Source organism: Nannobrachium achirus, assembly GCF_963921795.1.
Source record: "Nannobrachium achirus genome assembly, chromosome: 13".
In the NCBI taxonomy this organism is placed as follows: domain Eukaryota; kingdom Metazoa; phylum Chordata; class Actinopteri; order Myctophiformes; family Myctophidae; genus Nannobrachium; species Nannobrachium achirus.
In genome coordinates, this window is record NC_137833.1 from 41802765 (window position 1) to 41817872 (window position 15108).

At 45.3% G+C, this 15108-nt stretch overlaps 1 protein-coding gene across 19 annotated transcripts in view; it reads right to left on the reverse strand.

Annotated features, from left to right (window-relative positions):
• birc6 (baculoviral IAP repeat containing 6) overlaps positions 1-15108 on the reverse strand; it is a 174522-nt gene that overhangs the window by 142965 nt on the left and 16449 nt on the right. For 14 of the 19 annotated variants that reach the window (XM_080741074.1, XM_080741071.1, XM_080741072.1 and 11 more), the window contains exons 4-14: positions 13067-13260; positions 12176-12287; positions 10947-11029; positions 10095-10320; positions 9700-9869; positions 9160-9248; positions 7401-9059; positions 4753-4902; positions 3865-4090; positions 823-983; positions 191-322 (exon numbers count right to left, since the gene is read on the reverse strand). In XM_080741074.1, coding sequence (XP_080597200.1) covers positions 191-322; positions 823-983; positions 3865-4090; positions 4753-4902; positions 7401-9059; positions 9160-9248; positions 9700-9869; positions 10095-10320; positions 10947-11029; positions 12176-12287; positions 13067-13260 — 3202 coding nt within the window. The remainder of the gene's footprint in view (positions 1-190; positions 323-822; positions 984-3864; positions 4091-4752; positions 4903-7400; positions 9060-9159; positions 9249-9699; positions 9870-10094; positions 10321-10946; positions 11030-12175; positions 12288-13066; positions 13261-15108) is intronic. The other 5 variants (XM_080741078.1, XM_080741077.1, XM_080741087.1 and 2 more) reach the window with 1 other exon arrangement.

The following is a 15108-nucleotide window of genomic DNA, read 5'->3' on the forward strand; positions in this document are numbered from 1 at the left end:
CACTGGACAGATATGACAAATAACATTTTAAAACATTATGCTTTGTATGAAATGATTGTCAGAATTATGCAAAGAAAATTGTGATTATCTCAAATAATTGCTATTAAGCGATTATGTAATAATTGTGACAGGCCTACTTGAAATGCTGTTAAGGCTGAGGAATAGCAATTCCCGTTAGCAGGTACTGTACCTGCCGTATCCTCTATGTCCATGAACTGGATGTCTTCCGTGAAGTCATGAAGGTGCGGTGGGCCGTTCTTCTCCCCATTGGCGTGGAGGACATGGGACAGGGGGAACGATATCTGTCTGTCCACTGGCGTTTCTGCAGCATAAGGGCGAGTGAGGATTCAAGATACAAACGGACCAATGTGAGGCAGTACAGATTTCAGAGCAGGCGTTTAAATCAATACGACTGGTCTGGAGCCAGGTAGGTAGAACATATTTCCACAAGAAAGCAACAATTAACAACCAAACAAGGACTTGATTGGATGACTTATATATCAGATATAATAAAACCATATACAAAGACAAGTGGCATTAGGGTAGGTCTACGGACGGAATCAAACTGGGGAGTGTGTCGATATTGAGAGTGACGTAGCATCTGTTCGACGGCCCGTTCATCGACGCAGGTGAATGTTAACCTGGTGAAAAGCTAATCTGACGACACGGGTGAGTAGCTAACCTGCCGACGCTCATTGTCGAAAGAATGACCCATCGAAAGAGCGAGATTTCCCCATCAAACTGGGGGGATTTGCAATTATGTGGTTGACACTATCTGATCAGCCTATCCCCATGAGGAGGAAATAGATGGGGTGTTCTTACCATTGACTTTGCCCAGCCCGGGGGCTTTGTTCTTCAGCAAGGTGACCTGGATCTGGGGAATGTTGGTGATGTTGGCGTTCATGACAAACTTGAAGTCCACATGGCCCACCATGCAGGCCTTGGGCAGAACCAGTTCAAACACGTGCTCATCCCAGCTCGAGCTACACAGAGAACTCAAGTTAGTCAACAAGTTCATAATGACTATACTATACTATACATTAGTAATTTAGCATAATTATGTGTAATCTGATAAAAGGCTCAAAATGTCTTCTTAAAACAACCAATCCACGAATCCACTAGAGAGTCATTATAAACACTAGAAGCTGGGCCGCCCTTCGGGCGGCCCAGCGTCTAGTCGGCGACCTGGCCAACTCGGAACAATGTAAATAGGGAATGAATGCCCCGCCCTTTAATGCAAACCCCATTATACCTGTTTTCATAGGACCCGTTTTGACCATTTGTCTGCCTGTGTCCATTTATGCCCATATATGGAGATATCTGTATCTGTCTGTCTGTCGGTGTCCATTTTATGTCCATATATGGAGATCACTGCAGTTATAGTTCTGGGTCCATTTTATGCCCATATATGCCCATATATGGAGATATCTGTCTATCTGCGTCCATTTTATGCCCATATATGGAGATCTCTGTATCTGTCTGTCTGTGTCCCTTTTATGCCCGTATATGGAGATCTTTGTGATTCTGCATCCATTGTATGCCCATATATGCCATATATGGAGATATCTGTTTATCTGCGTCCATTTTATGCCCATATATGAGATTTCTGTCGCTTTTTCAAACAGATGGTCAAAACGGGTCCTATGACAACAGGTATAATGGGGTTTGCATTAAAGGGGGAACCGGCACTGTGTCTGCAACACAGTCGGTGGCACAGACAGATACAGAGATCTCCATAATGGGAATAAAGGGACACAGACAAACAGATGGAGGAGGAGACAAACTTAATGCAAACCCCATTATACCTGTTGTCATAGGACCCGTTTTGACCATCTGTTTGCCTGTGTCCATTTATGCCCATATATGGAGATATCTGTATCTGTCTGTCTGCGTCCACTTTATGCCCATATATGGAGATCTTTGACCATCTGTTTGCCTGTGTCCATTTATGCCCATATATGGAGATATCTGTATTTGTCTGTCTGCATCCATTTTATGCCCATATATGGAGATCTATGCAGACACAGTGCCAGTTCCGGAAAATCCTGATGTCAGACATCAGAATCCGAACCTTTCGTGCTGGTTCCAGAAAATCGTGTATCGGGTCGGGTCGGGTCGAGGCCGAGCACTGCACTACCTGCTGCGGTGGGGAACGCACGTGCCGAATTTGAAATAGGGAATGAATGCCCCACCCTTTAATGCAAACCCCATGAATGCCCCACCCTTTAATGCAAACCCCAATATACCTGTCATAGGACCCGTTTTGACCATCTGTTTGTCTTTGTCCACTTATGCCCATATATGAAGATCTCTGCACACACAGTACCGGTTGCAGAAAACTCTGATGTCAGACTTTATGCCCATATCTGGAGAACGCGCGTGCCGGTGGGAAGAAGGGTTCTCGGGGTCGGGTCGAGGCCGAGCACTGCACTACCTGCTGCGGTGGGGAACGCACGTGCCGAATTTGAAATAGGGAATGAATGCCCCACCCTTTAATGCAAACCCCATGAATGCCCACCCTTTAATGCAAACCCCAATATACCTGTCATAGGACCCGTTTTGACCATCTGTTTGTCTTTGTCCACTTATGCCCATATATGAAGATCTCTGCACACACAGTACCGGTTGCAGAAAACTCTGATGTCAGACTTTATGCCCATATCTGGAGAACGCGCGTGCCGGTGGGAAGAAGGGTTCTCGAGATACGCGGATTACATACATACATACACATTCACAGAGATTTTGTGTTGACTCATGTGGCGTACGTGATGTCAGAGCCTTTTATGAAGTGATGTCACAATGACTCAGCGCTTGCGCCGATTTTCTCCGGAACAGCCTGATGTCAACAATCAGCTCCGCATAAGGAGATTCCGAACGTTTCGCGCCGGTTTCGGAAAACCGCGAGTCGGGTCGGGTCGAGGCCCGGCACTGCACTCCGCGCGGCGGCGGGGAACGCGCGTGCCGAATCTGAAGCCGGTGGGACGAACGGTTCTCGAGATACACGGATTACAAACAAACAAACAGACAGACAGACAGAGATTTGTCGCATTTATAGATAGATACGGCACTGTAAGTCAGGGCATCATGTGCTAATTGAGCACTTTGTGACCCTGGTCTGTAATAGTCAGTCTGTAATAGTTTATACACTTTCAGAAAGTATTTAGAACCGTGTTATAGAACAGAGGTACTTAAAAATAGCAGATATACAAGCGTCAATTTGTGTTTTTGAAACATATCGAATAATTTTGACACAAAGAAAGAACACCACATCTATAAAGCATGGAATTGTGAACAAAATCCAACACCACGATAGAAATATACATTCTAAGTTTTGGGTCCGAGAGGCTGAATCTCATCAAATGGTGGTCCGAATAAAATAACAGACCTCGATACGAAAAGGGTTGAAACTAGGGCATTAAGGACTTGTGATTTTTGCAAGTCGACTCGACTCAGTAAAACGTTGAGTTGAAGTCGACTTTATCGTTTGATGACGTCATCACATCACACACGACCCCCCAATTATTTTGGGGGGTCCCTAGATGATTAACTTTCTGTGAAACATTGTTTTTTCAACTGTAAACAAACCAACATAAAGTTCAAGTATATAGAGGGGATCTTCACATTTCTAAAGTGCCAATTTAAGGACTTTTAATACCTCTAAAATGGCAAATTAAACATTGTCCAAGTTGTCAAATATTAGAGGCAGAAATTGTGAAAATAGCCGATCTACATGCTCACAACGCCTCGCATCGCGAGGCGTTGAGAGCATGTAGATCTGCTATTTTCACACTTGAGTCGACTTGTCGACTTTTTCGTTAATGAAACCCACTGGGTTAGAAGTCGTCATGCAGACTCTAGGCTGACCTGTCACTCTGGAGCTTCCAGGTGCGCGTGTGCTGCGCGGCGTCTCCGTGGTGCTGCTGGTGCAGGTGCTGTGGGTGGCGTCTCTGCTGCTGCTCCTGCTGCACCTCCACCCAGCAGGGCGGCACCGTGGCCGAGAAGCGAGGCGTCAGCGTCTCGAAGCGCGTCAGCTCCACCAGCGACGTCAGGCTCTCCGCGCTCAGTGCTTGGTCCACCAGGAGGTCCACTCCTACAGGGAGGCACGCGTTAGGGATATGGGACGATGTGACATTTTCATGTCGCACTTATTGTGGCAAAGATAATTGCGATTAACGATATTATCGCAATCAAAATATGCTTAAAACTTAAAATGTGACTTTTGTTAAACCACTTGAACCCCAAGCATCCCTATTTTGTGGAGGAACATTCGCCAAATGCGCGCTTCACAGGTCAGTTTTATCAAGTATAGAGGGGTTTAAGTGGTACTGAATTTGCAGCTCAACAAACGCTTATTTATCCTAATGTATGAAGAAGACAATTTCCCTATAATTTAAAACCTCTGTGATGGATTATTGTGAGCGCTTTCTTATCACGATAATAAACGATTATAGTCCCATCCCTAGTCCCTTGTGATCTCATGCAAAGCAAGAATCACATCAGTCATAGTCTGTTCAACCGGGGAATTAGATTCATTCATACTGTATGTTCCTTTTTCCAACAAATACCTATGTATACCTAAGTAATTCCCTTGGTATCAGTGAAGCGCCATGTGTGGTTGTTGTACTAACAATTACACACAAAGCATAAATTACACACACATTTTTGAGAAGGGGGTCCACAGCCAAATATATGGTTTTGGGGGTTCTTGACATGAAAAGTTAGAACCGCGCGTGCATGCGTGTGTTGTTCTACCTGTGATCCCAGGGCTGGAAGGATTGGAGGAGGGCTTGGCTCCCTCCAGGAGCTGCTCAACCCCCTTAGACAGGGGGCCGTCGACGAACATGTCGCCGTCATCTAGATCATCACACACACCTCCAATTTGAAGGAAATGAAGTTCTCCGCCTTCAGTGGACAGAGGAAACAGAACTAATAAAATTGCGAACGCAAACTGGTCCTACTCCTAGTACAATAGTATAAATATTAGAGATGTTACCGATCAATCGGCAATGGATCGGATCGGGCCGATCAAAGCGTGATCGGCGATAATCGGTGGTTTAGATCAAAAGGTAAATTCACCGATCCAATCGGATCGGTGCATCCGATCAACCAGCCGTTCAGTATGCCCACTTGAGGCCATTTTGGGGTATTTCCACAGTGCTGAAGGAATAAGTTACTGCTATGATAATAAATACATAGTAATGCTGGTAAATAACTATAAGGCAAATATATAAATGAATTCATGAGTGAATGAATGAATTAAAGTTAAAACATTAACATTTAGAAAATATAAATAACTTGATCGGATCGGTGATTGATCGGTATCGGGTGATCAAACTTTTGTGATCGGTGCTCGCTGATCGGTTCCAAAAAACCTGATCGGACCATCCCTAATAAATATGGTAAAAAAATTATCTTATGCAAGCCTGAATATTTAGTATATAGAATATAGTCTGTTGGATGGAAACCTCATCATGTCTAAAACTGTGCTTTTGTATGACGCTGCTGTAGTATGATAAAGTAGGTATTCATTTACGAAAAAACTAAAAGTTGAAATATGGAGATACAAGGTTTCTGCCCGACAGCAACGATATGTTCTAAAGGGGCAAACAGCCACAGGTAATAAAGACTTGAAAAGACTAATGAGTTCTGCAACTCCTAAAGTGAGCAGTCCCTTAACTGAGCCTGCAAACAACATGACATGGAAATGGAATTCCCCTGTGTGTGTGTGTGTGTGTGTGTGTGTGTGTGTGTGTGTGTGTGTGTGTGTGTGTGTGTGTGTGTGTGTGTGTGTGTGTGTGTGTGTGTGTGTGTGTGTGCGCGCGCAGAGACATAGACTTTCTAAGGATGCAATTTCATTAAATTATAGCCATGTGCTGCTTTTCCACTCCCACTTATATTTCACTCAGCAGCAGAAGGTGGTATGTCACTCGCTATAACAAGCCAAACCATACTCTCAAATTCTAACCTTATCTCCCCACCAATCCTAAAAATAACCCTTTACCTAATGAGGTCTGGAATTAAGTGACCGTTTTCTGCACCATTTACTACTCCTGTGGTCACATTTAGAATCCATAGGGCAGTTATAGGGCAGACAAATATGAACACGTTTGAGTTTTTATGAGACACATAATATGGAGGGGATGTGCCAACAAAGTCTGTTTTATACATCGAGAATGGCAACGTGAATCTCATCGGACATCAGTGGTCTTATGACACCGTTTCCCAAACAGTAGGTCTCGGTAGGACACGGGACCCCAATTTTTATGGGTCGCGTCTCGTGAGTAAATATCCCCTTTTTCGTTTTCCATTTACAAATATATATTATTTCTAAAGAAATAAAAGGGAACAAAATACCACTTTTCAACAATTTATAACTAACCCCAGCCCTAACCCTAACCCCAACATATTTCATAAAAAGAAAATATATATACTGTATATATACAGCATATAAATACACAAACATTAAAAATAAAAATACAGCATTCAAGAAGAAATAGTGAAAATAGCAGACCTACAAGCTCTCAACGCGGCACGAAGCGACATGTTGTGGAGCTTGTAGATCTGCTATTTTCACTAATTTGGGTCCCGGGCAAACTCTTTTGGGTCTTGAGCTAACTTTGACTTAGATTATAAAATGTAAGTTTAAAAAAGCATAAAGTATGCATGAACAAAAAAAATCATTAGAATGCTGGCAGTGTGCACAAGAAATTTGTCTTGGTCTAGTCTAGTGGTAAGATTAGCTTTGTACCAACACAAAGACCGACCTTCTTATAGAAGGCTAGTTTCCTTTGTAAAGCTGTAATCCTTAAGTGTTTTATTGAATAGCATTATTTTAACCAATCTGTATGATAGAGGAGGTTAACATGACTAATACAACTGAACTAGCTGGGGATTTCTCCCGGCTCTTCTTTTGAGACCTTTAGATTCTGTGGTAGGACATGGTAGGAAAGTGAAATAGAAATAGAAAAGACAACTTCCCAAATAGTGAAAATATCAACAGTGAAAATATTGGCGCTCGAACAGGGGACCAGGATTTGAATCCCCGGTGAGAGATTAAGTTATGGATTGCAACTGATTTTCAACTAAAACATTTTGTGTCTCAGTTCAGTTACTTTCAGCAAGCAATGTTGTCATATAAATTAGGCATAGTTGTTGCCACGCTTTGAACTCATCTGTGCAATATAACACCAAAGACAGGAAGGAATAAAAGCAATAAACAACCAAACACACCAAGATGAAAATGTTTCATTTCTCCCCAAACACAAACTTCTCATAGTGGTATTAATACTATGTTACAACCCATCCAGTCACAAATATCAACACCGATTTGATTTCATATACAAAAACACACTTCACATAGCCATCCCCATCAACATAAGACAAGTCAGAATGGTGCTCACCTTTCGTGCAGGCACAAAGGCGGTCGGTCCCAGAACAATAAGTGACCGAGACGAAGGGGTCCGTCTCCTCCGCTGACCCCTCCTTCTTGGGTGCCTCCACCTTGGCAAGGACTTCCAGAGTTGACAGGTCCAGGATCATAATGTTCCCTGCTTGTGTGGTCACAACTAGGTGTCCCAGGCCTGCCACCTCCATCCGCTTGTTCTCTTTGGTGGAGGTGGACGCACCAGCGGCGCTGGTCGTGGCTGCTCCACATGCAGTCCCTGTTCCGGGCCCGCCCAACGTGCCAATGCTGCTCCCGTAGGCAGCGTTGCAGTTTTTGGGTCCGGGTGGGAGAGCCTCCTCGGTGGGCTCCTCGCTGTCGTCCTCCCTGCCGTCCAGCACGTCCGGAGGCAGCAGTATGAGAGAGGTGACGGCGTCACGCGGGTCCTGGATGTGCTGCACCTTGATGGGCTCGTCGTCCAACGTGACGATGCGCGTCGAGTAGTTGAGCTTGTAAAGAGCCAGATAGCCCCCTCCACTCCCACCACCCAGGGACCTCTGCTGCTGCTGCTGCTGGTCAGCTGGGGGGAGGATAAGGGGAGTCTGGGGAGGAGTGCCCCCTGGGTGGTGGTGATGGTGGTGGTGGTGAGCCTCTACGCCATTGGCCATAGGGTGGATGGAGTCACCTTTGCGCCGGCTGCAGAGCGCCGAGTGCAGGCGGTTGAGGTTGTTGAGAGCCTCGACTTGATTGATGGCGCTGAGAGACTCGACCCCACATGGCTGTAGGCCCACCAGAAGGTGCACCCCATCCCAACAGGGAGTTATGGAGTCCACATACAGATTCTCCTCTTCAAGCTGTTTGGGCAGCCTCAGGCATTGTACCAGGGCTCCCGGCCGGGGCGGGGCAGAGGCTGTGGCTGCAGCCAGGGTGCTCCACTTGTCCACGTGACCATCCAGTCCCCCAAGGTTAGCAGTAGCATCAGCAAACTGTTGGATGTAAGTGATAGGGGGGTCCTGGAGAAGAAGCTGCTCGTGCGTGTCAAACTCCATCTCAATGATCTGCGGGACTGTGAAGCCCTCCTCGTGGAGACCCTTGCTCATTAGATTGTTCATCTGAGTGAACACCTTTCCCGACGACCTATCGTCCACCTCCTTGATGCTGTAGAGCAGCAGCACGGGCATAGTCCTGCGCACGACCGGTAGAGCGGAAGGACTCAGAGGTTGGGATCCAGCTAGGCTGGGGGAGCCCAGGTCTGGGGCAGCCGTTGGGGGGTTGCAGGTCTCTATTTCCATGGGGCCCTGGTCCTGTAGGGACCCAGTGTGGATAGGCTCAGGGCTCTGAGTCCTAAGGGGACCATCCATGGTCCTGCGGCCTGAAGCTGGGGCAGGGGGTGGGGGTCCTGCCAGTGGGGAGCTGGCTGCTGAGCGGTAGCTGAGCAGCCCTCCAGCCAGCAGGCAGGGGAAGGGAATGTTGTGATGCTCAGAGACCTTGTCCTTGGTCTTGTCCTGACCGTGGACCTTAGCCAACGACGGGTTGGCCCCCAGCTCCTCCAGGTCTTTGACAGTGTCCTCCAGCACGCTGGCCACCACCTCCCACTGGAGCTTCTCTGGCTGCTGCAGCACACTCAGTGCAGTCACTCCCAGGCTCACCTCCATGCTCTCCCGCTGGGAAGGCTGGCCTGAAGGCAGAAGGAAAGAGGGTTGTACACATTTTCAGTCCAGGACCCAGATTGAAGAGACAGAAATGAGCATGTAAAAATAAATATCAAGACTCAATACCTGTGATTGACTCTGATCTGGAATGGTCTTCACTGTCCGAGTCCTCCAACTGGTCATCACTGGAACAGAAGGCATGGGAAGACAACAGACTGAGACAAAAACAAAACAAAAACAAAAGAACACACCTAGTGTGAAGTGAGCGGTACTATTTATGAGTTAATTTCATCTAGCACAAATGGACAAAACTTGTGTGTGCATGCGTCTGTTACCGGTCTCCTTCTAGTTTGTGTCAAGATGATGGCCATATGTAGGCCAGCTTCAGTTTACTTTAGGGCTCGGACATTTTCCTTTTACACACTACAAACTTTGAGCTGTTTGTGCCTAGATGTAGGCCATATCTAGGCCAGATGTAAGCCACGCTTCAAATTACTTTAGGGCCCAGACATTTTTTGGGAACCGGACAAAGTCATATGTTGGAGCTTAGCTCCTTCCAGGAGCACCACTCAACAACTAATGTCCCCTAGGGCAGATATAGCAGCTGACCAATCAGTGCAACTTGCTAAACTGTACAAAACTTGTGTGTATGCATGCATCCGTTACCTGTCTCCTTCTAGTTTGGGGAGATCAGAGCAGGAGGAGGAGTCCTCTAGCCAGGCCAGGGTTGGTCTCTGGGCCTCTGTAAGTGTCTGCTGGCTCTGCTCACTACCACACAGGATCAACTGCCTCAGGATGGCCGGGTCATATGGGTTGATCTCAAACTTCAAGTGCACCTGAACAGCACCAAAAACATGGATGGATGGAGTTTTTACATTCTTTAGATTGTGGGAGGGATTCTTGTATTTTCATGTAATCTGCTTTGTAAATGAAAATGACTTGGTATACCACTTGTGAAAAATACTTGGATCATCTTGACTAGATAACATAATTTTCTTCTTGTTTGTGACAAGTCAAGATAAGGCTTTTTGTTGTTTCAATAAATCTAATCCAAATCTTACCTTCATCATCTTGGACACATCCCAGATACAGATCTTGCCCCTCTTGGTGGCGGCTGCCAGGAAGTGTGGACAGCTGCCGAAGCCGTAGCACGCAATCTTGTCTGAGCCATCATGGCTGCTGGGGAACTGGGCCGGGCTGGTGGCCAGCGTCACCGACAGTGGCACGTTTTGCGTGTGCTCACCCTTCACAAATGGACAGTTGGGGGAATGTCGCTCGTGCTCAGACCTGGGGGACGAGGAGTTCAGAGAGAAGGGTTATATTACGTTAGTTTGATGTGCATCAGGGACTTTGAGGTCTTTGTGTCATCACTTCCAAATTCACTTGTTTATTCTATATCCTGTATGAGTGAGTTCCTTCTCCTAATTCGATAAAATGGGTATCCTGTTTTCTAAAGAGCAGGAGACAGTGAGACCCCTGTACAGAACAAACACTAACAGTGATTGCCATTAGAATATAGAGCTATTTAACACTTGTTTTAACCAACAACAAAGAATCACTTACGGCACCTTAAAGAGATGAACAATCTAATATAATAAAACGGCTTTTCAAATAAAAGTAGTCTTTAAAAAGGTAACATGGCCTTGGTTCGAACTCTCTTTGGTCCGACCACCTAAACCTAACCTTAACCCTAACCTCAGTAGAACTATGCCTAAACCTAACCTTAACCTCAGTAAAACTAACGCTGGTGAACGCTAACCTGGTGAATTTTAACCTGTTGCCCCCCTTTAAAAAAAGAAGACGGGCAACAGTACAAAGATACACAAGAGGCAACAGTGAAACAGATCTACCGCAAACAAATACCCAGCAACTAAACACCTACAGTAAATTATTATTTTTTGTATCATTATTACCATGGCTCATCTGTAGGCTCCCAACAGACTAGACACACGCTGCAGGTGAAACACATGGCTCTGTCATCACCTGTGGAGGCGGGCTGCAGCACATAAGAGAGAAAGTGAGAATCATATGAGAGTCATAGAAAGCACTTCCTCAAAACATCAGCACAAGCTAAAGTGACACTTCACGCTGAACTGTTACGTAAGCGACCCCCCGTTTCTTTACCCCGATCCACCTCCCCATTTTCTTCAACTCTTTACAGTGTTTTATAGTTGTGATATTTAATTTTTTATATGTTGATGAATTGAATACATAGAACCCCAATGGAAACAAGACCACAAGGATGTTTTTGGTGTTATTCATTTAGACCAAGTGTTTGACTTGACTCCGTTTAACATTTCCGTCTAACATATATATATATTCAATCAATCAAAAATAAAAAAAGTACAGGAAGGCATGGCATGTTTTTTCCCCCCTCTCCACAACCAACTAACTCAACCGGGAACAGACCTACGTTGTGACAGCTGTAAAGACAGCTGTAAAGCAGGCTGCATGCTACAAGTCCGATCAAACGGGGTGGTTGGACTATGTGATCAACAGATTATCATCCAGCCCATCTTCGTTGCATGGGAGATAATCTATATTCATCATCAATCTATATTCATCATTCTAGATGCTGACAAACACTGACGACCTAAATTACATTTATTGCTTATTTTTCTGTGACACCTTGGCAACGGAGCATCAAGCTTATTGCATGAGAGCAATTCACCCAAGCTTGACAAGAGGTAGCATCTCCATGGCTACAATCTCTTAATTCTCGGCTAAAAGAAAATACAGTACCTCAAAGAAGAGACTCCATGCAACACAGTAATGCAAACGCCATTGGCTTATTAGTTGAGCAGACAGTACAATATCTTCTCCAGAACATGTTTTTAAAACACAATCATTAATTAGTTGAGCTTCTCGGTACAAGACCCTCTTTAGAACATGTTCTTTAAGAAGCTCTAAGCCCAGAAAGCTCAATTAATAAATTGATGGCATTTTCATGATACGATGTGGCATGGAGTCTCTACTTTGACACAATTTAAAATGTTATCTTTTTACACCAGTTATACTGTTTTTGTATGTGCCCATTTCCTTTTTGCTACTAGGTTAAAACAAAATGTAAACTTTAAAGAAGCTAAATGCTGTAGAGCAGCAGCTCTAGGTAAAGAGGGCAGTGAGACATCCCATAGCCTACCTGGTGGTAGAATCCTGCTTGGGCCATGGGATCAGGCTGAGCCCACCTGTAGCCTGCATGAGGCCATGATGTGAATGTCTCCCTCCTGTTAGCCTCACTGTACATCAGTGACCTGAAACACACAATCTACAAGTGTTATGTGTCACCACTCACTATTAGGTTACATGTCCATAAACTGTATTGCGTGACATGAATCTTTGTGGGGTCTTCTTCGTGTTGATCACCAAGCTAATTTCCCTGCCAACTGTCCATTAAAAAGTATCTTTACCTATCTGAAGTTTCCCTTGATACACTTGTTAACCCATTTAGGCCTAGGATTATTGACTACTTTAACCATTGAAAAATAGCAGATATACAAGCTCACAGCGCGGCACCGAGTGCCGCGCTGCGAGCTTGTACATCTGCTATTTTTGAAAAATCATGATTTTTCTTTGCAAGTCTTTGAATATATCTATTTAAAAGTGAACATTTGTAACTCAAATATTTGCTTCTGGGGGGTCCCTGGAACAACATATTTTGAGATGGGGGTCTGTGGCTAAATACCTGTAATTTTGGGGATCGTCGACATGAAAAAGTTTGAGAACCACTGATTTAGAGGAAGGATTTAGGATAGCAGATCTACAAGCTCGCAGCGCGGCACTCGGTGCCGCGCTGTGAGCTTGTATATCTGCTATTTTTCTAAGGTTAAAGCATACAATAATGGTTAAAGTGGTTAAAATCTAACGCGACTTGGGCGCGTTCCAGGTATTTGAGAGTTAACAACCATTTCTGTGGCATGTTTCCTCCTTATGCTTCCTTATGGGCTTCTAGATCGGCAATTATCAGTGGGTGATGATACCATCGTAGGACAAAGTTTACTTTTTTCCATCAGTGTATTCATTGATTCCATACCTATCCACAGAACGCCCGGGGCCGACCCCAAGCTCTGGCCTAGCGCTGGACAAGAGGTAGGAGAGCCTGTCCATAATGGACGAGGCCACGGACAAGGCAGCCACGTTCTGGTTGATCTTCTTCAGCTCGTTGACGATGGCACCCGCCACCAGCTTCAGCACATGGTGAGGCAGATGGAAGGTGACCGTGGCCCACTGCAGAAATAAGGAGGGAAAAGGAGAAACGTTAAAAGCTGAAATGGGAAAGAAGCAGGAACAGGAACAAGAGGGGAAGAGTGTGAAAGTGTTAAAGCGTGCGAGAGAGGCACAGATGAAGCATTATCTGACCGGGTAAGCAGGACAGCTAAAATGAGATCAAGAAAGGCATCATAATAAAACCTCTATCACCAGTAAGACTCCCTAATCGGGAGATAAGCGACCGTCAGGTCGCAGAGTGATTTTAGGGCAAAATGTGTAGGAGCAGTGTCCAAAAACGTGTTTAAAAAAATCAGCCTGATGGTGGTGCTGTATGGGACAGAACCATGTTGATGACATGAGTGTAGACATACTGTGTACCGATTTGCGTGATTTTTGGCCAAAAATTGTAGGAGCTGTGTCCATAAATGTGTTCAAGTGAGAATTGATGGGTGGAGGTTGTGGTTTGGCAGGCAAGGAGTGGGTGTGCAAAATTTGGCATGGATCGGGGCAACGGTTGCAGAGATATGAGCAGGGCAAAAGTGTGACGTGTGACAGACTGACAGACTGACTGACGGACAGCTGGTCGAGGTTTTGATAGTAACTGCGACCTGGCGGTCGCAATAATACAAACACAAGGAAGCAGAAAAGGTATCATCCTTTATAACCAAAAAGGGTAAACAATATATATACTGTATATCAACAGCCAACAGCTGAATCAGCCAAGTCAATATTTCAATATTCTCCCATCCTGCAGACTACGTATGTGCTAGCGCTCCTGGAGAGGTCAGTGGGAAAGTTAAAAAGGAAATCCATCAGCCGGGACACATGCTGATTGTTATAGCAGCACAAGTTGTCCTTGTGCCAAAGAAAGTGGTCAGGCAGCAGGGAAAACTGCCAGTGGCACCAGCCCTTACTGGCCCTGTGTTGGACATTAGGTAGAAGTCTACAAGAAAAGGGTGGGAAGAAAGAAACCCATAAGAGACTGGCCTAGTCTGCTGAGGCAAAATGGACCTGTATGCTGAATGAAATGGATGTGACGTAGGGGACAGAGTGGGAGTTTACCATCTGATTGGTTGGCTTTTCCTGTGGGCATGTCTGTCCATGTCCTGGGAGAAAACTTAGAATCCACGTCCGAGTGATACTAGTGGTACAACTAAGAGTAGGCAATGACGCACACTGTATGGTGTACCCTTGATCATACTTGTGCCGTGTATACTTTGTCGATAACTTGTGGTGCGGGTATCACCACCCACAAACAAGTCGCTGCCATTCTTATACGATATCAAATAATTTATTTAATCGTTATAGAATCATAACTTGGGAGATCACAACAATGGTGAAGTTCACTTATTATCAATACGGTATCTAAAAGTGATCTGTCTGTACACCAACAGATGTATAGGGTTGGAGGCGGTAACCGCCGTACCGCGGTATACCGAGGTCTACCGCGGTGTCATTGTGCTTACCGCGGTAAAAAGACAAAAAAAAGGTCTATTTTTTATTGGAAAACAAGCGAGTTTTAAAACGGGGGAGAAGCGAGGACCGCATGCGCTCCATGCCGCTCTGCTCTGGGCCGTGTACCACACGTTGGAAGCCACATACGTCACTCAGACACAGACCTGCACACGCGTGATTCCTAAACCCACCAGGCTTGAGTTAAGACCCGCCTCGTGGAAACGCGAGGTCTTCCAGGAGTGAGGCAGGTCTTAACTCAATCCTGGTGGGTTTAGGAATCACGCCCTGCACACAGTGCACAGAGCAGGGTACGGAGCACAACTTATGACGGAGCAGCAGCATACACTTTCTCTGTAATCCACTCGACACAAGGATGTTAATACATACCTTGTGTTGTGGCATATCTTTTTT